Source organism: Camelina sativa, chromosome 7, assembly GCF_030686135.1.
Source record: "Camelina sativa cultivar CO46 ecotype springtype chromosome 7, ASM3068613v1".
Classification (NCBI taxonomy): domain Eukaryota; kingdom Viridiplantae; phylum Streptophyta; class Magnoliopsida; order Brassicales; family Brassicaceae; genus Camelina; species Camelina sativa.
This window is the reverse complement of record NC_141886.1, coordinates 13,862,550-13,888,893: the sequence shown is the minus strand read 5'-3', so window position 1 is coordinate 13,888,893 and position 26,344 is coordinate 13,862,550. Positions and strand designations below refer to the sequence as shown.

Below are 26,344 nucleotides of genomic sequence, written 5' to 3'. Positions count from 1 at the left end.
TACTATTTCTTGCCACATAAATAGAACTGTTATGTCAATTTCGAAAGGCGTGGATACTTTCTCGACAGACACAGAGGCACTAAACCGTACGTGAACTATTCTTTTCGAGTACTAGCTATTAACTCTTAGCTCCTTAACAACCTCAATTAACTACAACAGTGTCAAATGTATACACATATATTAATAGCTATGTGTCTATAAATAAGCCATTTGCATGTGTACTTAGTAGACTAATACCATAAAACCGGATATTTAATAAGAGATATGGCAATAGAAAGGCAAGTAACGGAAGGAGAGGAGCCGGTAAGTCCATTTGCGCGGTTGTTTAGCTTGCCAGGTCTTGATGTCTTCAACATTCTAACCATTGGATTCAAAACCGAAACCAATCCATCAATCCTTGTGGAAGGCTTCAAGAACACACTGATCAACCATCCACGCTTCTCTAGCATACTGGTCGGTAATTGACTTATACACACGTTTTTATTTTTTATATGTTAAGTTTCATGACTTCTAACATCATATGAGACATGTAGGTGACTGGTCATGGTGAGCACAAAGGAAAAGCTAAATGGATTCCAACGAAAGTAATAGTAGAAGAGCATGTAATTGTTCCAGATATAGATCCTAACATTGAGAATCCTAATGAATTTCTAGAGGATTATACATCTAAGATGGCTCTTTCTCCAATGGATATGTCCAAACCTTTATGGGAGTTTCATTTATTGAAACTTAAAACATCACATGCCGAATCTGTGGTCGTGGCTAGGTTCCATCACTCTTTGGGCGATGGGATGTCTCTTATGTCTCTTTTACTCGCTTGCACTCGGAAAACATGTGACCCCGAGTCGTTGCCTACTTTTGTGGCTCCGAAGAAAAACAAAGCAAAGAACATTTGTTTTGCTTTGGTTGCTTGGTTATGGTTCATAGTAAGATTTATGTTCCACACTTGTGTCGAAGTTATCAAATCAATACTTTTTATTTCTTGTGCGAGGGACACCTCAGCTCATATAATGGGTAAACCAGGAGTTACACTCAACAATAATAAGTTTATTCATCAAATCGTTAGTTTGGATGATATCAAAATGGTGAAGAACGCCATGAATATGGTACGTTTGCTTAATTAGTTTTTTTTTCTACAAAAATGAGTTTTTTAAATGCTTTCCCTCCTTTTTTTTTTTTTTACATCTTTCTTTCCTCTTTTTTATTAGACTATAAATGACGTTCTTTTTGGGATGGTACAAGCTGGTCTTTCTCGATATTTGAATCAAAGATATGGTAAATCTAAGGCCAAACATAAATATCATAATATGATATATATAACAATATCTTACATTTTGTCTCGAATTTGTAAACAGATATTGAAGACAAACTACATCTTCATGGTGTTGTTTTTTTTAATCTAAGGCCAAACAGAAATATTGAGGTGCTTAATAACATATCCCAAACGATTTTTTGCTTCCTTTTTTTGTTTTGTCTTGTTCAAAATAGTACGAATTCTAACAAATAATTAAGTCTATATCAGGAATTGGCAAATATGATGGCAAAAGGTTCGAAGTGTAGATGGGGGAACTCAATAGGTTATGTTCTGATCCCCTTGGACATGAAATCGAACGATGATGTATTTGAATATGTTCGACAATCCAAAATTGTTATGGATCGTAAGAAACATTCCCTCGAACCTCTATTTTCCCATGTGTTGCTCAAGTTAACATTGGAGGTTTTTGGATTTAAGGTAAGATTTTAAATCAAACATTATCTTAACATATGCAGTTCCAAATATATATAATTAATGTATCTTGTGTTCTTATCGACATAATTATATGTATCTGTGCATGGGGTGGAAAACAGGCACTCAAAAATCTTGTAAAGAGAATTTTTGGAAGCACAACAATGATATTCTCTAATGTGGTTGGTCCAGCCGAACACATTAGTTTTTTCGGCCATAAAATATCTTACGTTGCTTCAAGTACCTTTGGTTTTCCACAGGTACTCTCTTACACAAACACATTCTTGAAAGTTGAAACCGATCATCAAAAATTACATTACTTCAACTTCTTTTGCATAAATTAGGCTAATATTAGATTATCCCACATTATAAATGGATTTGGTAAGGGAGATATAAGGGAATTTGGTTCGAGAATCATCTCATGGAGTTTGTTATATTCATTTCGTTTTATAAAGGATATTGATTTAATATTTTATTTTTGCTTCACAGAGAGTGTTTTTTTTCCATGTTTTTAATAGAGTTTTTCAAACAAAATATGTTATATATATATATAGGTATATTATTTTAGCTTATTAATTAAGAAAAATATACAGTATTTATTTTTTTAAAATATGTGTATATATATGATTTTATTTTTTAATTTGTTAAACCACGTAAGAATAATTTTTTTGCATTGTGAAACAAGGGACTCATAATAATTTTTTTAATTCTATCCCTTTTTTTTTTTGTTAAACAAGGGACTCATTATCGGTACTCAAAGCTATGTGGACAAACTCATTATCAACATCGGAGTTGATTTAGACGTGATCCCAGACCCTCATCACCTCCGCGATCTCATCATCGAAGCTCTCCACATGATGAAATCTGCTGTTGTTCCACAAACGACTTTTCATGCTTCAGAGGTGTAAACGAAATGGTCGGCGTGCATAGCATATCTATGGATGAAACCTATTTACTACATATAATTCAGTTGAGAATGTGATTATTTTCAATAGATTGTTTATTTACGTCTCATCCTTTGTTTAACATCTTTATAAGTCCTACACTATCATTGGTTTGCTGTATGTCATCCTTAGTTTATCATCTTATAAGTCCTACATTATCAATAATAATTCATCCATAAATGTTTGTACGAACGTGTTGGATCATTTTTTTTTTTAAAGATGTATTCCCTCCGTTTCGAAATATAGGATGTTTTGGAGAAATTTTTTGTTTCATAATATAGGATGCTTTCAAATTTCAATGCAACTTTTAGTTAGTTTAGTATTTTATATTATGCAGTATTGTTTTTGATTGGTTGAACTTGTTAAAAGTAAAGACTTCTTAATCTGCGTGCTTTGCTTAAAACATCCTATATTTTGAAACGGAGGGAGTATATATCACCAGGAGAGTTTCTGCACTCTTGTACGGGCAAAAACTTTTTAAAACAGTTATTGTCTAAATTTTTTATGGTCAAATATATCACTAATTCAATTCTTTTATACGCTTGTATGGGAATATATATTTTTAAATAATATTTTCAAATATATCAAAAAGTAAATTAATTATAAGACTAAAAAGAATTCCAACAAAAATGTAAATAGAAAATAATTAACCAAAAGAGAAGCTATAATTTAATCTTCAATAATAAAGAATGGAAGTAATTTTTATAATATAAACATAAAGTAACAAAGGTAGGAGAGTTACCCGCGAGCATATCCGACCAAATGTTTAAGCCTAACAAAGTTGACTTTTAATGTTGTGATTGAGCGCCTCTATATTGATGATAGCTTAGTATCCAAGTCAAACCTTCATAATTATCTATAGAAATTTAATATTTCTAAAAATATATTTTTTTCGAAAAAAAAATATTTACCAAAGATTTTAGTATTTATATTCCATTTTTTAATAATTTTAAATAGTATACGATTATTTTAACCCGATTTTTACTAATTTTCGTTTTAAAAAAAATATAATTCATTTTTAAGCTATCAATATTCGTTTTTAATAATTTGTTTTTATTTTCAATATATATACATTTTTAATTGTTTTATTTGTTCATCCACGTAATTATAATTGTCAGAACTTTTTGTCTTATTTAGAGTATTTGTTCCTCCTTTTGGTGATAGTGTATCCAGCCGGAAAAACATGGTTTTTTTCGGAGATTTGCAGCAACCTTATGAAATTTTGTCGAGATCACAAAAGATTGTATTATATCTTCAAATTAAATGGATATTTGTAGTATATCCTCTCGAGATTTTTAGTTCAAACCGTCATAATTATCTATAGAAATTTAACATTTTAGAAAATAGAAGTTTTGTTGAAACAAATAATTACAATAGATTCTAGCATTTATTTTCCATTTTTTAAAAAAAATAAATGGGATATGAATATTTGATTTCCCTTTTTCTAATTATCGTTTAAAAAACAAAAAAAAAAATAAAAGTGAAACAAATAGTCTGTAGAAATTTAATATTTTTAAAAGCAGGGATATTCTCAAAGAAATATTTGCAATATATTCAAGTATTATCTTCTATTACTTTTAAACTAGGAGAGTTACCCGCACGCTTGTGCGGGCAGGAACTAAATAGAGAAAAAAAAAATTAATTTAATTCTATAAAATGTTGAATCAAAATTTTATTATATTTTAAAAACCTGTTTATTTTTTTTTAATTTGTATAGTAGTTCGTATGTTCAGACATAAATTATTTTTTTGTAAGTTTCGTATTAAATATATATATATATATATTAAAAATTTTAAAATAATAAAATGAATAATAGTTAATAAAATGTTTATAGTATTACTCTACATATGCAAAATATAAATTGAAAATTTAAAGTCCATTTTTAAAGTTTAATTGAAATTTTAAAGTCCATTTATAAAGTTTTAGCCCAAATTGACTGTAACAAAGTTTTAAATGAGCCAAATACAATTGTTATAGTCAATTTTAATTACCTTGATATAATAATTTGGGATAATATAATATGTAATTTTGTTTAGACCATTAAAATGATATTTTAAGCAACCCATAAATATACTTTCGTTTAGACCATTGTATTTGATACTACAAACATTCAAAATTATACTAAAGTTTGCATATACAAAAAGTTCATTAAGCCACCGTATCTTCATTTCTGAGTTCATTCTTTATGACTGAGTGTCTGAGCTCTCACTTTGATGCTCCATTACATAGTTTATGTAATAACGTCCAGCAAACTCAGACCTGTAAATATATTAAGTGTATGAAACAAAATTATTTTAACATCATACATAATCATATATAAAGTGTATAAAGTTATTTTTACATAATCGAATCTTACCAGTCCTTCGAACTGTGGTTTATAAAGATCTTCGAAGAGGCCAATGTGTTTTCGATACATGGTGCACCTATAAACATTTGGAGAGTGAATATATTGGTTACCTTATGATAATTATATCAGAACTATTTTATGTTACATACCTTCATATTCTCCGACCTTCACAAACCGCATTACACAAAACTCAGGTCCGGATTTGTATATGAGATGACACCTTTTTGATTGCCATTTAGACATGAATTCTGAAGCGTAGTTATCTTTGACACGACACTTAACAGTTTCATTCCTACATGTTTATCAAATTAATAAATAATCTTAACAGAGACAATTTTAAAACGTAACTGTCCTAAAAGTAGAGTAAATGTCTTTTACCTGCAGTTCAACAACGTGAAAACAACTTCATTACTTTTAATGGCACTGTCAGGTCTTCTTTTATCTTCCACATCTACTATACACCCAAAGACATCTAATTTGGGGAAAAGATAGAATTTAGTTTTCCAAAGTGTTGCAAATCTACATTTTGTAAAAGTTTAATTCATAATTTTCTAAGGGAGGGGCCAATAAACAAAGTTATAACAAATCCTATAAAGATTCTAGATTCCCGAACACAAAGTTACAATTAACTATACTCACGGAGTGTACCATATCAATATTAAATTAATTAACGAAACACTTACGGAAAGAGATGGGATGATTTATTCTTCCATGATATATATCATCCAAATCCTCGAATCAAAAGTAATTCTTTGGACTCAATTGTTGGACCAGCGTCATAATGGTATCGTCCGTGAATTTAATTTGATAAGGATGATGAGTATTCCTCTCATTCAGGGTTGGATTGATTACTTTGAAAGTTCTAATATCATATCAGTCACCATCGTCGATATATTTTCGGAGTTTGGCGAGTGTATTTGGTAAAAAAGTAGCTTCGATTGTGACATTTGTTTGGCCTTGGTGGCGGTTCTTTTTAGGACATTTTTTGGCCTTGGTGGCGGTCCTGTTTAGGACATTTGTTTGGCCTTGGTGGCGGTCCTGTTTAGGACATTTGTTTGGCCTTTGTGGTGGCCCGTTGGGCAGTGAGATGATCCTTGTGTGGTCATGAGGTATCCTAGTGAGGGTATATGTGGTTGGTAGGGCATCGTGTTGTCCTACGTGAGCCATGGGAAGGAAACCTGGATAGGGATAGGACTCAGACGTGTTCAGAATTGTTTGCTCGCGACTCTTGGGGGACTTAGGTCCTCCTAGTACCGTCATATTCTAAGACTTTGTGGCTTGGGAGTATGGCTGGTATATCGACTTTGGATGACGATCCGGGGGCGCGCTGTAGGGTGGCAACCCGAGAGACGAGTATTGGGCTCCCTTATATACATTATGGTATGCGGGCTTAGGCCCGATGAGGAGCCAATATTATGGCATGCAGATTTCGGTCTAATGAGGAGCCAATAAAAACTCAAGGTTTAGGCTTGTGAGTAAAAAGGAGAGTCCAAAAGTCGAGAGCAAATAATGCCAGGAGCGTGAGTCTATCGCATAGAGGTGACCTTCTGTAGATCGGTCAGAGGAGTGCGGGCCATGGAGACGGTAGCTGGGAGTCCTTGGCCGAGTGTTGTTTGAGATTCTAGGACGAATCTAAATTGGTGGGGGAGAATTGTAACATCCGCGAACCGAAATCCCGGTTGAGGGATTGCATCGGTCGATGCAAGGTTGAGTTTCTGCATTTTGACTTAAGTTAAACGCTGCGTTTTGGGCAAAGGGAGAAGGAAACCCTTAAGTTCGTGTTTTGTCTCATTAGGCGTGTTTAGCCGCTTTTGAGAGAAACAAAAGAGAAAGAGAAGAGTTCTTGGTGTTCTTGAGTGTTCTTGGTGGTTTCTTGGAGTTAGAAGCGGTTTCTGTAGAGATCTGTAGCTGGGATCGTTGTAGGAACTTCATAGAAGTGTTTTCTTGCTTGTTAGAGGTTTAGATTCTTCTTGGCAAAGGTAAGTGCAGGACCATGGATTATCTAAGCTTTCTAGTATGATATCATCAACATATACGAGAATGACAATGATACCTTGGTCACTTGGGTATGTGAAAAGAGTGTGGTCAGATTCTGATCTCCTGAATCCCCGCTTGGTCAAGGTTGAGCTTAGCTTGTGATACCACGCCCTTGGCGATTGCTTCAAGCCATAGATCGCTTTGTTGAGTTTGAACACTTTGCCGGGGCTAACCGTGTCCTCTAGGCCCGGTGGTGTCTCATGTATACTTCTTCCTCCAGTTCACCTTGTAGAAACGCATTCTTCACGTCCATCTGCCATAGCTCCCATTTCAAGTTGACGGCCAAAGAGAGAACTACCCGGACTGTGTGTAGTTTGGCTACCGGGGCAAACATATCCTTATAGTCCTCCCCGTACGTTTGCGTGAAGCCTCTTGCCACAAGGCGAGCTTTGTACCGTTCAATCTCCCCGTCACATCGATATTTGATCGTGAAGATCCATTTGGACGTCACTGCCTTCTTTCCTTTGGGTAGATCAGTCTCGTCCCACGTGTGGTTTTTCTCCATGGTCGTTCGTTCGTCTTGAACTGCATCACGCCACACCTTGTGATCTTTAGCTTCCTCATATGTTTGTGGGATCCAGTGGCTATCAACTTGAGTGAGAAAGACTTGGTGTTCTTCCGGTAAATGGGCTAACGTGCACACGGCTTGAATCGGGTGAGCTATGGCAGCATTGTTGTAGTACACTCGCGTGTTTTTCCAGTTAGATGGTGGAAACTTGAGTCTTTGGCTGCGTCTCAAGGGGATAACTTCCTCAAGATCATCATCTTCGTTTTCTCGGTTTTAGCCTGGTTTGGGACAAAATGGGTATAGTTGTTGTCTAAACACTCCAAATTCCTCCTGAACTCTTACAATTAGTTAACTGCACTGGATTGTCACACATTTTGACACAAAAAACACAAACAAAGCTGTTTACTGCTTCGAATTAATGTTTTCTCGGTGTTAGCATGTTTTCTCGTTTTATGCTTGTTTTGGAACAAAATAGGTATAAGTGTTGTCTAAACACTCCAAATTCAACCCGAACTCTTATAATTAGTCAAATGCATTGGATTGTTACATATTTTGACCCTAGAAAGAGTAACATAGCAGTTTACTGCTTCAAATCAATGTATTTTCGGGTTTAGCCTGTTTCGGGACAAAATGGGTATAATTGTTGTCTAAACACTCCAAATTCATCCCGCACTCTTACAATTAGTTAAATGCATTGGATTATCACACATTTTGATACTAGAAACACAAACAAAGCTGTTTTCTGCTTCGAATTAATGTTTTCTCGGTTTTAGCCTGTTTTCTCGTTTTAAGCCTATTTTGGAACAAAATAGGTATAAGTGTTGTCTAAACACTCCAAATTAAACTCGAACTCTTATAATTAGTCAAACACATTAGATTGTTACATATTTACAACTTAGAAAGAGTAACATAGCTGTTTACTGCTTTAAATCAATGTTTTCTCGGTTTTAGCCTGTTTTGGGACAAAATGGGTATAATTGTTGTCTAAACACTCCAAATTCATCCCGAGCTCTTACAATTAGTTAACTGCACTGGATTGTCACACATTTTCACACAGAAACCACAAACAAAGCTGTTTACTGCTTCGAATTAATGTTTTCTCGGTGTTAGCCTGTTTTCTCGTTTTATGCCTGTTTTGGAACAAAATAGGTATAAGTGTTGTCTAAAACCTCCAAATTCAACCTGAACTCTTATAATTAGTCAAATGCATTGGATTGTTGCATATTTTCACCCTAGAAAGAGTAATATAGCTGTTGACTGCTTTAAATCAATGTTTTCTCGGTTTTAGCCTGTTTTGGGACAAAATGGGTATAATTGTTGTCTAAACACTCCAAATTCATCCCGAGCTCTTACAATTAGTCTAATGCATTGGATTATTACATATTTTGATCCTAGGAACAGTAACAAAGCTGTTTATTTTTTCGAATTAATGTTTTCTCGGTTTTAGCCTGTTTTCTTGTTTTAAGCTTGTTTCAGGACAAAATGGGTATAATTGTTGTCTAAACACTCCAAATTCCTCCCGAACTCTGAAAATTAGTTAAATGCATTGGATTGTCACACATTTTGACACTAGAAACACAAACAAAGCTTTTTACTGCTTTTAATCAATGTTTTCGCGGTTTTAGCCTGTTTTCTCGTTTTAAGCCTATTTTGGAACAAAATAGGTATAAGTGTTGTCTAAACACTCTAAATTAAACACCAACTCTTATAACTAGTCAAACACATTAGATTGTTACGTATTTTCTCCCTAGAAACAGTAACATAGCTGTTTACTGCTTTAAATCAATGTTTTCTCGGTTTTAGCCTGGTTTGGGACAAAATGGGTATAGTTGTTGTCTAAACACTCCAAATTCCTCCTGAACTCTTACAATTAGTTAACTACACTGGATTGTCACACATTTTGACACAAAAAACACAAACAAAGCTGTTTACTGCTTCGAATTAATGTTTTCTCGGTGTTAGCATGTTTTCTCGTTTTATGCTTGTTTTGGAACAAAATAGGTATAAGTGTTGTCTAAACACTCCAAATTCAACCCGAACTCTTATAATTAGTCAAATGCATTGGATTGTTACATATTTTGACCCTAGAAAGAGTAACATAGCAGTTTACTGCTTCAAATCAATGTATTTTCGGGTTTAGCCTGTTTCGGGACAAAATGGGTATAATTGTTGTCTAAACACTCCAAATTCATCCCGCACTCTTACAATTAGTTAAATGCATTGGATTATCACACATTTTGATACTAGAAACACAAACAAAGCTGTTTTCTGCTTCGAATTAATGTTTTCTCGGTTTTAGCCTGTTTTCTCGTTTTAAGCCTATATTGGAACAAAATAGGTATAAGTGTTGTCTAAACACTCCAAATTAAACTCGAACTCTTATAATTAGTCAAACACATTAGATTGTTACATATTTACAACTTAGAAAGAGTAACATAGCTGTTTACTGCTTTAAATCAATGTTTTCTCGGTTTTAGCCTGTTTTGGGACAAAATGGGTATAATTGTTGTCTAAACACTCCAAATTCATCCCGAGCTCTTACAATTAGTTAACTGCACTGGATTGTCACACATTTTCACACAAAAACCACAAACAAAGCTGTTTACTGCTTCGAATTAATGTTTTCTCGGTGTTAGCCTGTTTTCTCGTTTTATGCCTGTTTTGGAACAAAATAGGTATAAGTGTTGTCTAAACACTCCAAATTCAACCCGAACTCTTATAATTAGTCAAATGCATTGGATTGTTACATATTTTGACCCTAGAAAGAGTAACATAGCAGTTTACTGCTTCAAATCAATGTATTTTCGGGTTTAGCCTGTTTCGGGACAAAATGGGTATAATTGTTGTCTAAACACTCCAAATTCATCCCGCACTCTTACAATTAGTTAAATGCATTGGATTATCACACATTTTGATACTAGAAACACAAACAAAGCTGTTTTCTGCTTCGAATTAATGTTTTCTCGGTTTTAGCCTGTTTTCTCGTTTTAAGCCTATTTTGGAACAAAATAGGTATAAGTGTTGTCTAAACACTCCAAATTAAACTCGAACTCTTATAATTAGTCAAACACATTAGATTGTTACATATTTACAACTTAGAAAGAGTAACATAGCTGTTTACTGCTTTAAATCAATGTTTTCTCGGTTTTAGCCTGTTTTGGGACAAAATGGGAATAATTGTTGTCTAAACACTCCAAATTCATCCCGAGCTCTTACAATTAGTTAACTGCACTGGATTGTCACACATTTTCACACAGAAACCACAAACAAAGCTGTTTACTGCTTCAAATTAATGTTTTCTCGGTGTTAGCCTGTTTTCTCGTTTTATGCCTGTTTTGGAACAAAATAGGTATAAGTGTTGTCTAAAACCTCCAAATTCAACCTGTACTCTTATAATTAGTCAAATGCATTGGATTGTTGCATATTTTCACCCTAGAAAGAGTAATATAGCTGTTGACTGCTTTAAATCAATGTTTTCTCGGTTTTAGCCTGTTTTGGGACAAAATGGGTATAATTGTTGTCTAAACACTCCAAATTCATCCCGAGCTCTTACAATTAGTCTAATGCATTGGATTATTACATATTTTGACCCTAGGAACAGTAACAAAGCTGTTTATTTCTTCGAATTAATGTTTTCTCGGTTTTAGCCTGTTTTCTTGTTTTAAGTTTTTTTCGGGACAAAATGGGTATAATTGTTGTCTAAACACTCCAAATTCCTCCCGAACTCTGACAATTAGTTAAATGCATTGGATTGTCACACATTTTGACACTAGAAACACAAACAAAGCTTTTTACTGCTTTTAATCAATGTTTTCGCGGTTTTAGCCTGTTTTCTCGTTTTAAGCCTATTTTGGAACAAAATAGGTATAAGTGTTGTCTAAACACTCCAAATTAAACACCAACTCTTATAACTAGTCAAACGCATTAGATTGTTACATATTTTCTCCCTAGAAACAGTAACATAGCTGTTTACTGCTTTAAATCAATGTTTTCTCGGTTTTAGCCTGGTTTGGGACAAAATGGGTATAGTTGTTGTCTAAACACTCCAAATTCCTCCCGAACTCTTACAATTAGTTAACTGCACTGGATTATCACACATTTTGACACAAAAAACACAAACAAAGCTGTTTACTGCTTCGAATTAATGTTTTCTCGGTGTTAGCATGTTTTCTCGTTTTATGCCTGTTTTGGAACAAAATAGGTATAAGTGTTGTCTAAACACTCCAAATTCAACCTGAACTCTTATAATTAGTCAAATGCATTGGATTGTTACATATTTTGACCCTAGAAAGAGTAACATAGCAGTTTACTGCTTCAAATCAATGTATTTTCGGGTTTAGCCTGTTTCGGGACAAAATGGGTATAATTGTTGTCTAAACACTCCAAATTCATCCTGAACTCTTACAATTAGTTAAATGCATTGGATTATCACACATTTTGATACTAGAAACACAAACAAAGCTGTTTTCTGCTTCGAATTAATGTTTTCTCGGTTTTAGCCTGTTTTCTCGTTTTAAGCCTATTTTGGAACAAAATAGGTATAAGTGTTGTCTAAACACTCCAAATTAAACTCGAACTCTTATAATTAGTCAAACACATTAGATTGTTACATATTTACATCTTAGAAAGAGTAACATAGCTGTTTACTGCTTTAAATCAATGTTTTCTCGGTTTTAGCCTGTTTTGGGACAAAATGGGTATAATTGTTGTCTAAACACTCCAAATTCATCCCGAGCTCTTACAATTAGTCTAATGCATTGGATTATTATATATTTTGACCCTAGGAACAGTAACAAATCTGTTTATTTCTTCGAATTAATGTTTTTTCGGTTTTAGCCTGTTTTCTTGTTTTAAGCTTGTTTCGGGACAAAATGGGTATAATTGTTGTCTAAACACTCCAAATTCCTCCCGAACTCTGACAATTAGTTAAATGCATTGGATTGTCACACATTTTGACACTAGAAACACAAACAAAGCTTTTTACTGCTTTTAATCAATGTTTTCGCGGTTTTAGCCTGTTTTCTCGTTTTAAGCCTATTTTGGAACAAAATAGGTATAAGTGTTGTCTAAACACTCCAAATTAAACACCAACTCTTATATCTAGTCAAACGCATTAGATTGTTACATATTTTCTCCCTAGAAACAGTAACATAGCTGTTTACTGCTTTAAATCAATGTTTTCTCGGTTTTAGCCTGGTTTGGGACAAAATGGGTATAGTTGTTGTCTAAACACTCCAAATTCCTCCCGAACTCTTACAATTAGTTAACTGCACTGGATTGTCACACAATTGACACAAAAAACACAAACAAAGCTGTTTACTGCTTTCAATTAATGTTTTCTCGGTGTTAGCCTGTTTTCTCGTTTTATGCCTGTTTTGGAACAAAATAGGTATAAGTGTTGTCTAAACACTCAAAATTCAACCCGAACTCTTATAATTAGTCAAATGCATTGGATTGTTACATATTTTGACCCTAGAAAGAGTAACATAGCAGTTTACTGCTTTAAATCAATGTTTTTTTGGGTTTAGCCTGTTTCGGGATAAAATGGGTATAATTGTTGTCTAAACACTCCAAATTCATCCCGAACTCTTACAATTAGTCAAATGCATTGGGTTGTCACACATTTTGACACTAGAAACATAAACAAAGCTGTTTCTTGCTTCGAATTAATGTTTTCTCGGTTTTAGCCTGTTTTCTCGTTTTAAGCCTATTTTGGAACAAAATAGGTATAAGTGTTGTCTAAACACTCCAAATTAAACTCGAACTCTTATAATTAGTGAAACGCAATAGATTGTTACATATTTTCACCCTAGAAAGAGAAACACCTATCTGTTTACTGCTTTAAATCAATGTTTTCTCGGTTTTAGCCTGTTTTGGGACAAAATGGGTATAATTGTTGTCTAAACACTCCATATTCCTCCCGAACTCTTACAATTAGTTAACTGCACTGGATTGTCACACATTTTGACACTAAAAACAAAAACAAAGCTGGTTACTGCTTCGAATTAATGTTTTATCAGTGTTAGCCTGTTTTCTCATTTTATGCTTGTTTTGGAACAAAATAGGTATAAGTGTTGTCTAAACACTCCAAATTAAACCCGAATTCTTATAATTAGTCAAATGCATTAGATTGTTGCATATTTTCACCCTAGAAAGAGTAACATAGCTGTTTACTGCTTTAAATCAATGTTTTCTCGGTTTTAGCCTGTTTTGGGGCAAAATGGGTATAATTGTTGTCTAAACACTCCAAATTCCTCCCGAACTCTTACAATTAGTTAACTGCACTGGATTGTCACACCTTTTGACACTAAAAACACAAACAAAGCTGGTTACTGCTTCGAATTAATGTTTTATCGGTGTGAGCCTGTTTTTTCGTTTTATGCCTGTTTTAGAACAAAATAGGTATAAGTGTTGTCTAAACACTCCAAATTCAACCCGAACTCTTATAATTAGTCAAATGCATTGGATTGCTACATATTTTGACCCTAGAAAGAGTAACATAGCAGTTTACTGCTTTAAAGCAATGTTTTTTCGGGTTAAGCCTGTTTCGGGACAAAATGGGTATAGTTGTTGTCTAAACACTCCAAATTCCTCCCGAACTCTTACAATTAGTTAACTGCACTGGATTGTCACACCTTTTGACACTAAAAACACAAACAAAGCTGGTTACTGCTTCGAATTAATGTTTTATCGGTGTGAGCCTGTTTTTTCGTTTTATGCCTGTTTTAGAACAAAATAGGTATAAGTGTTGTCTAAACACTCCAAATTAAACCCGAATTCTTATAATTAGTCAAATGCATTAGATTGTTGCATATTTTCACCCTAGAAAGAGTAACATAGCTGTTTACTGCTTTAAATCAATGTTTTCTCGGTTTTAGCCTGTTTTGGGACAAAATGGGTATAATTGTTGTCTAAACACTCCAAATTCCTCCCGAACTCTTACAATTAGTTAACTGCATTGGATTGTCACACATTTTGACACTAGAAACACAAACAAAGCTGGTTACTGCTTCGAATTAATGTTTTATCGGTGTTAGCCTGTTTTCTCGTTTTATGCCTGTTTTGGAACAAAATAGGTATAAGTGTTGTCTAAACACTCCAAATTAAACCCGAAATCTTATAATTAGTCAAACGCATTACATTGTTACATACCTTCACCCTAGAAAGAGTAACATAGCTGTTTACTGCTTTAAATCAATGTTTTCTTGGTTTTAGCCTGTTTTGGGACAAAATGGGTATAATTGTTGTCTAAACACTCCAAATTCCTCCCAAACTCTTACAATTAGTTAAATGCATTGGATTGTCACACATTCTGACACTAGAAACACAAACAAAGCTGTTTTCTGCTTCGAATTAATGTTTTCTCGGTTTTAGCCTGTTTTCTCGTTTTAAGCCTATTTTGGAACAAAATAGGTATAAGTGTTGTCTAAACACTCCAATTTAAACACCAACTCTTATAATTAGTCAAACACATTAGATTGTTACATATTTTCACCCTAGAAACAGTAAAATAGCTGTTTACTGCTTTAAATCAATGTTTTCTCGGTTTTAGCCTGGTTTGGGACAAAATGGGTATAATTGATGTCTAAACTCTCCAAATTCATCCCGAACTCTTACAATTAGTTAACTGCACTCGATTGTCACACATTTTCACACAAAAACAAAAACAAAGCTGTTTACTGCTTCGAATTAATGTTTTCTCGGTGTTAGCCTGTTTTCTCGTTTTATGCCTGTTTTGGAACAAAATAGGTATAAGTGTTATCTAAACACTCCAAATTCAACTCGAACTCTTATAATTAGTCAAATGCATAGGATTGTTACATATTTTGACCCTAGAAAGAGTAACATAGGAGTTTACTGCTTTAAATCAATGTTTTTTCGGGTTAAGCCTGTTTCGGGACAAAATGGGTATAATTGTTGTCTAAACACTCCAAATTCCTCCCGAACTCTTACAATTAGTTAAATGCATTGGATTGTCACACATTCTGACAGTAGAAACACAAACAAAGCTGTTTTCTGCTTCGAATTAATGTTTTCTAGGTTTTAGCCTGTTTTCCCTTTTTAAGCCTATTTTGGAACAAAATAGGTATAAGTGTTGTCTAAACACTCCAAATTAAACCCGAATTCTTATAATTAGTCAAACGCATTTGATTGTTGCATATTTTCACCCTATAAAGAGTAACATAGCTGTTTACTGCTTTAAATCAATGTTTTCTCGGTTTTAGCCTGTTTTGGGACAAAATGGTATAATTGTTGTCTAAACACTCCAAATTCATCCCGAGCTCTTACAATTAGTCTAATGCATTGGATTATTACATATTTTGATCCTAGGAACAGTAACAAAGCTGTTTATATTTTCGAATTAATGTTTTCTCGGTTTTAGCCTGTTTTCTTGTTTTAAGCTTGTTTCAGGACAAAATGGGTGTAATTGTTGTCTAAACACTCCAAATTCCTCCCGAACTCTGAAAATTAGTTAAATGCATTGGATTGTCACATATTTTGACACTAGAAACACAAACAAAGCTTTTTACTGCTTTTAATCAATGTTTTCGCGGTTTTAGCCTGTTTTCTCGTTTTAAGCCTATTTTGGAACAAAATAGGTATATGTGTTGTCTAAACACTCTAAATTAAACACCAACTCTTATAACTAGTCAAACGCATTAGATTGTTACGTATTTTCTCCCTAGAAACAGTAACATAGCTGTTTACTGCTTTAAATCAATGTTTTCTCGGTTTTAGCCTGGTTTGGGACAAAATGGGTATAGTTGTTGTCTAAACACTCCAAATTCCTCCTGAACTCTTACAATTAGTTAACTGCACTGGATTGTCACACATTTTGACACAAAAAACACAAACAAAGCTGTTTACTGCTTCGAATTAATGTTTTCTCGGTGTTAGCATGTTTTCTCGTTTTATGCTTGTTTTGGAACAAAATAGGTATAAGTGTTGTCTAAACACTCCAAATTCAACCCGAACTCTTATAATTAGTCAAATGCATTGGATTGTTACATATTTTGACCCTAGAAAGAGTAACATAGCAGTTTACTGCTTCAAATCAATGTATTTTCGGGTTTAGCCTGTTTCGGGACAAAATGGGTATAATTGTTGTCTAAACACTCCAAATTCATCCCGCAATCTTACAATTAGTTAAATGCATTGGATTATCACACATTTTGATACTAGAAACACAAACAAAGCTGTTTTCAGCTACGAATTAATGTTTTCTCGGTTTTAGCCTGTTTTCTCGTTTTAAGCCTATTTTGGAACAAAATAGGTATAAGTGTTGTCTAAACACTCCAAATTAAACTCGAACTCTTATAATTAGTCAAACACATTAGATTGTTACATATTTACAACTTAGAAAGAGTAACATAGCTGTTTACTGCTTTAAATCAATGTTTTCTCGGTTTTAGCCTGTTTTGGGACAAAATGGGTATAATTGTTGTCTAAACACTCCAAATTCATCCCGAGCTCTTACAATTAGTCTAATGCATTGGATTATTATATATTTTGACCCTAGGAACAGTAACAAAGCTGTTTATTTCTTCGAATTAATTTTTTCTCGGTTTTAGCCTATTTTCTTGTTTTAAGCTTGTTTCGGGACAAAATGGGTGTAATTGTTGTCTAAACACTCCAAATTCCTCCCGAACTCTGACAATTAGTTAAATGCATTGGATTGTCACACATTTTGACACTAGAAACACAAACAAAGCTTTTTACTGCTTTTAATCAATGTTTTCGCGGTTTTAGCCTGTTTTCTCGTTTTAAGCCTATTTTGGAACAAAATAGGTATAAGTGTTGTCTAAACACTCCAAATTAAACACCAACTCTTATAACTAGTCAAACGCATTAGATTGTTACATATTTTCTCCCTAGAAACAGTAACATAGCTGTTTACTGCTTTAAATCAATGTTTTCTCGGTTTTAGCCTGTTTTGGGACAAAATGGGTATAATTGTTGTCTAAACACTCCAAATTCATCCCGAGCTCTTACAATTAGTCTAATGCATTGGATTATTATATATTTTGACCCTAGGAATAGTAACAAAGCTGTTTATTTCTTCGAATTAATGTTTTCTCGGTTTTAGCCTATTTTCTTGTTTTAAGCTTGTTTCGGGACAAAATGGGTGTAATTGTTGTCTAAACACTCCAAATTCCTCCCGAACTCTGACAATTAGTTAAATGCATTGGATTGTCACACATTTTGACACTAGAAACACAAACAAAGCTTTGTACTGCTTCGAATTAATGTTTTCTCGGTTTTAGCCTGTTTTCTCGTTTTAAGCCTATTTTGGAACAAAATAGGTATAAGTGTTGTCTAAACACTCCAAAGTAAACACCAACTCTTATAACTAGTCAAACACATTAGATTGTTACATATTTTCTCCCTAGAAACAGTAACATAGCTGTCTACTGCTTTAAATCAATGTTTTCTCGGTTTTAGCCTGGTTTGGGACAAAATGGGTATAGTTGTTGTCTAAACACTCCAAATTCCTCCCGAACTCTTACAATTAGTTAACTGCACTGGATTGTCACACATTTTGACACAAAAAACACAAACAAAGCTGTTTACTGCTTCGAATTAATGTTTTCTCGGTGTTAGCATGTTTTCTCGTTTTATGCCTGTGTTGGAACAAAATAGGTGTAAGTGTTGTCTAAACACTCCAAATTCAACCCGAACTCTTATAATTAGTCAAATGCATTGGATTGTTACATATTTTGACCCTAGAAAGAGTAACATAGGAGTTTACTGCTTCAAATCAATGTATTTTCGGGTTTAGCCTGTTTCGGGACAAAATGGGTATAATTGTTGTCTAAGCACTCGAAATTCATCCCGAACTCTTACAATTAGTTAAATGCATTGGATTATCACACATTTTGATACTAGAAACACAAACAAAGCTGTTTTCTGCTTCGAATTAATGTTTTCTCGGTTTTAGCCTGTTTTCTCGTTTTAAGCCTATTTTGGAACAAAATATGTATAAGTGTTGTCTAAACACTCCCAATTAAACTCGAACTCTTATAATTAGTCAAACACATTAGATTGTTACATATTTACAACTTAGAAAGTGTAACATAGCTGTTTACTGCTTTAAATCAATGTTTTCTCGGTTTTAGCCTGTTTTGGGACAAAATGGGTATAATTGTTGTCTAAAGACTCCAAATTCATCCCGAAACACATCCCATAACCGCACTGGATTGTCACACATTTTGATACTAAAAACACAAACAAAGCTGGTTACTGCTTCGAATTAATGTTTTATCGGTGTTAGCCTGTTTTCTCGTTTTATGCCTGTTTTGGAACAAAATAGGTATAAGTGTTGTCTAAACACTCCAAATTCAACCCGAACTCTTATAATTAGTCAAATGCATTGTATTACATATTTTGACCCTAGAAAGAGTAACATATCAGTTTACTGCTTTAAATCAATGTTTTTTCGGGTTAAGCCTGTTTCGGGACAAAATGGGTATAATTGTTGTCTAAAGACTCCAAATTCATCCCGAACTCTTACAATTAGTTAACTGCACTGGATTGTCACACATTTTGATACTAAAAACACAAACAAAGCTGGTTACTGCTTCGAATTAATGATTTATTGGTGTTAGCCTGTTTTCTCGTTTTATGCCTGTTTTGGAACAAAATAGGTATAAGTGTTGTCTAAAGACTCCAAATTCAACCCGAACTCTTATATTTAGTCAAATGCATTGTATTGTTACATATTTTGACCCTAGAAAGAGTAACATAGCAGTTTACTGCTTCAAACCAATGTTTTTTCGGGTTTAGCCTGTTTCGGGACAAAATGGGTATAATTGTTGTCTAAACACTCCAAATTCATCCCGAACTCTTACAATTAGTCAAATGCATTGGTTTGTAACACATTTTGAAACTAGAAACACAAACAAAGCTGTTTACTGCTTCGAATTAATGTTTTCTCGGTTTTAGCCTGTTTTCTCGTTTTAAGCCTGTTTTGGAACAAAATAGGTATAAGTGTTGTCTAAACACTCCAAATTAAACCCGAATTCTTATAATTAGTCAACCGCATTAGATTGTTGCATATTTTCTCCCTAGAAACAGTAACATAGCTGTTTACTGCTTTAAATCAATGTTTTCTCGGTTTTAGCCTTGTTTGGGACAAAATGGATATAATTGTTGTCTAAACACTCCAAATTCCTCCCGAACTCTTACAACTAGTTAACTGCACTGGATTGTCACACATTTTGACACAAAAAACACGAACAAAGCTGTTTACTGCTTTGAATTAATGTTTTTTCGGTGTTAGCCTGTTTTCTCGTTTTATGCCTGTTTTGGAACAAAATAGGTATAAGTGTTGTCTAAACACTCAAAATTCAACCCGAACTCTTATAATTAGTCAAATGCATTGGATTGTTACATATTTTGACCCTAGAAAGAGTAACATAGCAGTTTATTGCTTTAAATCAATGTTTTCTCGGTTTAAGCCTGTTTCGGGACAAAATGGGTATAATTGTTGTCTAAACACTCCAAATTCCTCCCGAACTCTGACAATTAGTTAAATGCATTGGATTGTCACACATTTTGACACTAGAAACACAAACAAGCTTTTTACTGCTTTTAATCAATGTTTTCGCGGTTTTAGCCTGGTTTCTCGTTTTAAGCCTATTTTGGAACAAAATAGGTATAAGTGTTGTCTAAACACTCCAAATTAAACACCAACTCTTATAACTAGTCAAACGCATTAGATTGTTACATATTTTCTCCCTAGAAACAGTAACATAGCTGTTTACTGCTTTAAATCAATGTTTTCTCGGTTTTAGCATGGTGTGGGACAAAATGGGTATAGTTGTTGTCTAAACACTCCAAATTCCTCCCGAACTCTTACAATTAGTTAACTGCACTGGATTGTCACACATTTTGACACAAAAAATACAAACAAAGCTGGTTACTGCTTCGAATTAATGTTTTCTCGGTGTTAGCATGTGTTCTCGTTTTATGCCTGTTTTGGAACAAAATAGGTATAAGTGTTGTCTAAACGCTCAAAATTCAATCCAAACTCTTATAATTAGTCAAATGCATTGGATTGTTACATATTTTGACCCTAGAAAGAGTAACATAGCAGTTTACTGCTTTAAATCAATGTTTTTTCGGGTTTAGCCTGTTTCGGGACAAAATGGGTATAATTGTTGTCTAAACACTCCAAATTCATCCCGAACTCTTACAATTAGTCAAATGCATTGGTTTGTCACACATTTTGACATTAGAAACACAAACAAAGCTGTTTATTGCTACATATTAATGTTTTCTCGGTTTTAGCTTGTTTTCTCGTTTTAAGCCTATTTTGGAACAAAATAGGTATAAGTGTTGTCTAAACACTCCAAATTAAACTCGAACTCTTATAATTAGTGAAACGCATTAGATTGTTACCTATTTTCACCCTAGAAAGAGAAACAGCTATCTGTTTACTGCTTTAAATCAATGTTTTCTCGGTTTTAGCCTGTTTTGGGACAAAATGGGTATAATTGTTGTCTAAACACTCCAAATTCCTCCCGAACTCTTACAATTAGTTAACTGCACTGGATTGTCACACATTTTGACACTAAAAATAAAAACAAAGCTGGTTACTGCTTCGAATTAATGTTTTATCGGTGTTAGCCTGTTTTCTCGTTTTATGCTTGTTTTGGAACAAAATAGGTATAAGTGTTGTCTAAACACTCCAAATTCAACCCGAACTCTTATAATTAGTCAAATGCATTGGATTGTTACATATTTTGACCCTATAAAGAGTAACATAGCAGTCTACTGCTTTAAATCAATGTTTTTTCGGGTTAAGCCTGTTTCGGAACAAAATGGGTATAATTGTTGTCTAAACACTCCAAATTCATCCCGAACTCTTACAATTAGTTAACTGCACTGGATTGTCACACATTTTGACACTAAAAACACAAACAAAGCTGGTTACTGCTTCGAATTAATGTTTTATCGGTGTTAGCCTGTTTTCTCGTTTTATGCCTGTTTTGGAACAAAATAGGTATAAGTGTTGTCTAAACACTCCAAATTCAACCCGAACTCTTATAATTAGTCAAATACATTGGATTGCTACATATTTTGACCCTAGAAAGAGTAACATAGCAGTTTACAGCTTTAAAGCAATGTTTTTTTGGGTTAAGCCTGTTTCGGGACAAAATGGGTATAATTGTTGTCTAAACACTCCAAATTCCTCCCGAACTCTGACAATTAGTTAAATGCATTGGATTGTCACACATTTTGACACTAGAAACACAAACAAGCTTTTTACTGCTTTTGATCAATGTTTTCGCGGTTTTAGCCTGATTTCTCGTTTTAAGCCTATTTTGGAACAAAATAGGTATAAGTGTTGTCTAAACACTCCAAATTAAACACCAACTCTTATAACTAGTCAAACGCATTAGATTATTACATATTTTCTCCCTAGAAACAGTAACATAGCTGTTTACTGCTTTAAATCAAGGTTTTCTCGGTTTTAGCATGGTGTGGGACAAAATGGGTATAGTTGTTGTCTAAACACTCCAAATTCCTCCCGAACTCTTACAATTAGTCAAATGCATTGGTTTGTCACACATTTTGACACTAGAAACACAAACAAAGCTGTTTATTGCTTCGAATTAATGTTTTCTCGGTTTTAGCCTGTTTTCTCGTTTTAAGCCTATTTTGGAACAAAATAGGTATAAGTGTTGTCTAAACACTCCAAATTAAACCCGAACTCTTATAATTAGTGAAACGCATTAGATTGTTACATATTTTCACCCTAGAAAGAGAAACAGCTATCTGTTTACTGCTTTAAATCAATGTTTTCTCGGTTTTAGCCTGTTTTGGGACAAAATGGGTATAATTGTAGTTAACTGCACTGGATTGTCACACATTTTGACACAAAAAATACAAACAAAGCTGGTTACTGCTTCGAATTAATGTTTTCTCGGTGTTAGCATGTGTTCTCGTCTTATGCCTGTTTTGGAACAAAATAGGTATAAGTGTTGTCTAAACGCTCAAAATTCAATCCAAACTCTTATAATTAGTCAAATGCATTGGATTGTTACATTTTTTGACCCTAGAAAGAGTAACATAGCAGTTTACTGCTTTAAATCAATGTTTTTTCGGGTTTAGCCTGTTTCGGGACAAAATGGGTATAATTGTTGTCTAAACACTACAAATTCATCCCGAACTCTTACAATTAGTCAAATGCATTGGTTTGTCACACATTTTGACACTAGAAATACAAACAAAGCTGTTTATTGCTTCGAATTAATGTTTTCTCGGTTTTAGCCTGTTTTCTCGTTTAAGCCTATTTTGGAACAAAATAGGTATAAGTGTTGTCTAAACACTCCAAATTAAACTCGAACTCTTATAATTAGTGAAACGCATTAGATTGTTACATATTTTCACCCTAGAAAGAGAAACAGCTATCTGTTTACTGCTTTAAATCAATGTTTTCTCGGTTTTAGCCTGTTTTGGGACAAAATGGGTATAATTGTTGTCTAAACACTCCAAATTCCTCCCGAACTCTTACAATTAGTTAACTGCACTGGATTGTCACACATTTTGACACTAAAAACCAAAACAAAGCTGGTTACTGCTTCGAATTAATGTTTTATCGGTGTTAGCCTGTTTTCTCGTTTTATGCTTGTTTTGGAACAAAATAGGTATAAGTGTTGTCTAAACACTCCAAATTCAACCCGAACTCTTATAATTAGTCAAATGCATTGGATTGTTACATATTTTGACCCTATAAAGAGTAACATAGCAGTCTACTGCTTTAAATCAATGTTTTTTCGGGTTAAGCCTGTTTCGGAACAAAATGGGTATAATTGTTGTCTAAACACTCCAAATTCATCCCGAACTCTTACAATTAGTTAACTGCACTGGATTGTCACACATTTTGACACTAAAAACACAAACAAAGCTGGTTACTGCTTCAAATTAATGTTTTATCGGTGTTAGCCTGTTTTCTCGTTTTATGCTTGTTTTGGAACAAAATAGGTATAAGTGTTGTCTAAACACTCCAAATTCAACCCGAACTCTTATAATTAGTCAAATGCATTGGATTGCTACATATTTTGACCCTAGAAAGAGTAACATAGCAGTTTACTGCTTTAAAGCAATGTTTTTTCGGGTTAAGCCTGTTTCGGGACAAAATGGGTATAATTGTTGTCTAAACACTCCAAATTCCTCCCGAACTCTGACAATTAGTTAAATGCATTGGATTGTCACACATTTTGACACTAGAAACACAAACAAGCTTTTTACTGCTTTTGATCAATGTTTTCGCGGTTTTAGCCTGATTTCTCGTTTTAAGCCTATTTTGGAATAAAATAGGTATAAGTGTTGTCTAAACACTCCAAATTAAACACCAACTCTTATAACTAGTCAAACGCATTAGATTGTTACATATTTTCTCCCTAGAAACAGTAACATAGCTGTTTACTGCTTTAAATCAATGTTTTCTCGGTTTTAGCATGGTGTGGGACAAAATGGGTATAGTTGTTGTCTAAACACTCCAAATTCCTCCCGAACTCTTACAATTAGTCAAATGCATTGGTTTGTCACACATTTTGACACTAGAAACACAAACAAAGCTGTTTATTGCTTCGAATTAATGTTTTCTCGGTTTTAGCCTGTTTTCTCGTTTTAAGCCTATTTTGGAACAAAATAGGTATAAGTGTTGTCTAAACACTCCAAATTAAACCCGAACTCTTATAATTAGTGAAACGCATTAGATTGTTACATATTTTCACCCTAGAAAGAGAAACAGCTATCTGTTTACTGCTTTAAATCAATGTTTTCTCGGTTTTAGCCTGTTTTGGGACAAAATGGGTATAATTGTTGTCTAAACACTCCAAATTCCTCCCGAACTCTTACAACTAGTTAACTGCACTGGATTGTCACACATTTTGACACTAAAAACAAAAACAAAGCTGGTTACTGCTTCGAATTAATGTTTTATCGGTGTTAGCCTGTTTTCTCGTTTTATGCTTGTTTTGGAACAAAATAGGTATAAGTGTTGTCTAAACACTCCAAATTCAACCCGAACTCTTATAATTAGTCAAATGCATTGGATTGTTACATATTTTGACCCTAGAAAGAGTAACATAGCAGTCTACTGCTTTAAATCAATGTTTTTTCGGGTTAAGCCTGTTTCGGAACAAAATGGGTATAATTGTTGTCTAAACACTCCAAATTCATCCCGAACTCTTACAATTAGTTAACTGCACTGGATTGTCACACATTTTGACACTAAAAACACAAACAAAGCTGGTTACTGCTTCAAATTAATGTTTTATCGGTGTTAGCCTGTTTTCTCGTTTTATGCTTGTTTTGGAACAAAATAGGTATAAGTGTTGTCTAAACACTCCAAATTCAACCCGAACTCTTATAATTAGTCAAATGTATTGGATTGCTACATATTTTGACCCTAGAAAGAGTAACATAGCAGTTTGCTGCTTTAAAGCAATGTTTTTTCGGGTTAAGCCTGTTTCGGGACAAAATGGGTATAATTGTTGTCTAAACGCTCCAAATTCCTCCCGAACTCTGACAATTAGTTAAATGCATTGGATTGTCACACATTTTGACACTAGAAACACAAACAAGCTTTTTACTGCTTTTGATCAATGTTTTCGCGGTTTTAGCCTGATTTCTCGTTTTAAGCCTATTTTGGAATAAAATAGGTATAAGTGTTGTCTAAACACTCCAAATTAAACACCAACTCTTATAACTAGTCAAACGCATTAGATTGTTACATATTTTCTCCCTAGAAACAGTAACATAGCTGTTTACTGCTTTAAATCAATGTTTTCTCGGTTTTAGCATGGTGTGGGACAAAATGGGTATAGTTGTTGTCTAAACACTCCAAATTCCTCCCGAACTCTTACAATTACTCAAATGCATTGGTTTGTCACACATTTTGACACTAGAAACACAAACAAAGCTGTTTATTGCTTCGAATTAATGTTTTCTCGGTTTTAGCCTGTTTTCTCGTTTTAAGCCTATTTTGGAACAAAATAGGTATAAGTGTTGTCTAAACACTCCAAATTAAACCCGAATTCTTATAATTAGTCAAATGCATTAGATTGTTGCATATTTTCACCCTAGAAAGAGTAACATAGCTGGTTACTGCTTTAAATCAATGTTTTCTCGGTTTTAGCCTGTTTTGGGACAAAATGGGTATAATTGTTGTCTAAACACTCCAAATTCCTCCCGAACTCTTACAATTAGTTAACTGCACTGGATTGTCACACATTTTGACACTAAAAACACAAACAAAGCTGGTTACTGCTTCGAATTAATGTTTTATCGGTGTTAGCCTGTTTTCTCGTTTTATGCCTCTTTTGGAACAAAATAGGTATAAGTGTTGTCTAAACGCTCCAAATTCAACCCAAACTCTTATAATTAGTCAAATGCATTGGATTGCTACATATTTTGACCCTAGAAAGAGTAACATAGCAGTTTACTGCTTTAAAGCAATGTTTTTTCGGGTTAAGCCTGTTTCGGGACAAAATGGGTATAATTGTTGTCTAAACACTCCAAATTCATCCCGAACTCTTACAATTAGTCAAATGCATTGGTTTGTCACATATTTTGACACTAGAAACACAAACAAAGCTGTTTATTGCATTGAATTAATGTTTTCTCGGTTTTAGCCTGTTTTCTCGTTTTAAGCCTATTTTGGAACAAAATAGGTATAAGTGTTGTCTAAACACTCCAAATTAAACTCGAACTCTTATAATTAGTGAAACGCATTAGATTGTTACATATTTTCACCCTAGAAAGAGAAA

General features: G+C 33.9%; 2 protein-coding genes across 2 annotated transcripts in view; one reads left to right on the top strand and one right to left on the bottom strand.

The window, feature by feature from the left end:
• The first annotated feature begins 203 nt into the window (after positions 1-203).
• On the top strand, positions 204-2,931 carry LOC104700924 (wax ester synthase/diacylglycerol acyltransferase 2-like). The gene is made up of 7 exons (XM_087459204.1): positions 204-453; positions 534-1,106; positions 1,209-1,275; positions 1,356-1,423; positions 1,523-1,732; positions 1,849-1,986; positions 2,464-2,931. The coding sequence occupies exons 1-7, from the start codon at positions 265-267 to the stop codon at positions 2,632-2,634; spliced, it is 1,416 nt and encodes a 471-aa protein (XP_087315330.1). The 5' UTR covers positions 204-264; the 3' UTR covers positions 2,635-2,931.
• Positions 2,932-5,022: 2,091 nt separating this feature from the next.
• LOC104704525 (uncharacterized) overlaps positions 5,023-26,344 on the bottom strand; it is a 43,596-nt gene continuing 22,274 nt past the window's right edge. Inside the window, exons 3-6 of the mRNA XM_087458412.1 lie at positions 7,280-7,782; positions 5,396-5,489; positions 5,167-5,309; positions 5,023-5,093 (exon numbers count right to left, since the gene is read on the bottom strand). Of these exons, the coding sequence (XP_087314538.1) occupies positions 5,023-5,093; positions 5,167-5,309; positions 5,396-5,489; positions 7,280-7,782 (811 nt within the window). The remainder of the gene's footprint in view (positions 5,094-5,166; positions 5,310-5,395; positions 5,490-7,279; positions 7,783-26,344) is intronic.

Bases quoted from the DNA above. Each gene is read 5' to 3' on its own strand.
- LOC104700924 (XM_087459204.1), top strand. From the start codon at position 265: ATGGCAATAGAAAGGCAAGTAACGGAAGGAGAGGAGCCGGTAAGTCCA. The intron at 454-533 runs GTCGGTAATTGA...TGAGACATGTAG, and splicing joins CACGCTTCTCTAGCATACTG to GTGACTGGTCATGGTGAGCA. The intron at 1,276-1,355 runs GTAAATCTAAGG...ATTTGTAAACAG, and splicing joins ATATTTGAATCAAAGATATG to ATATTGAAGACAAACTACAT.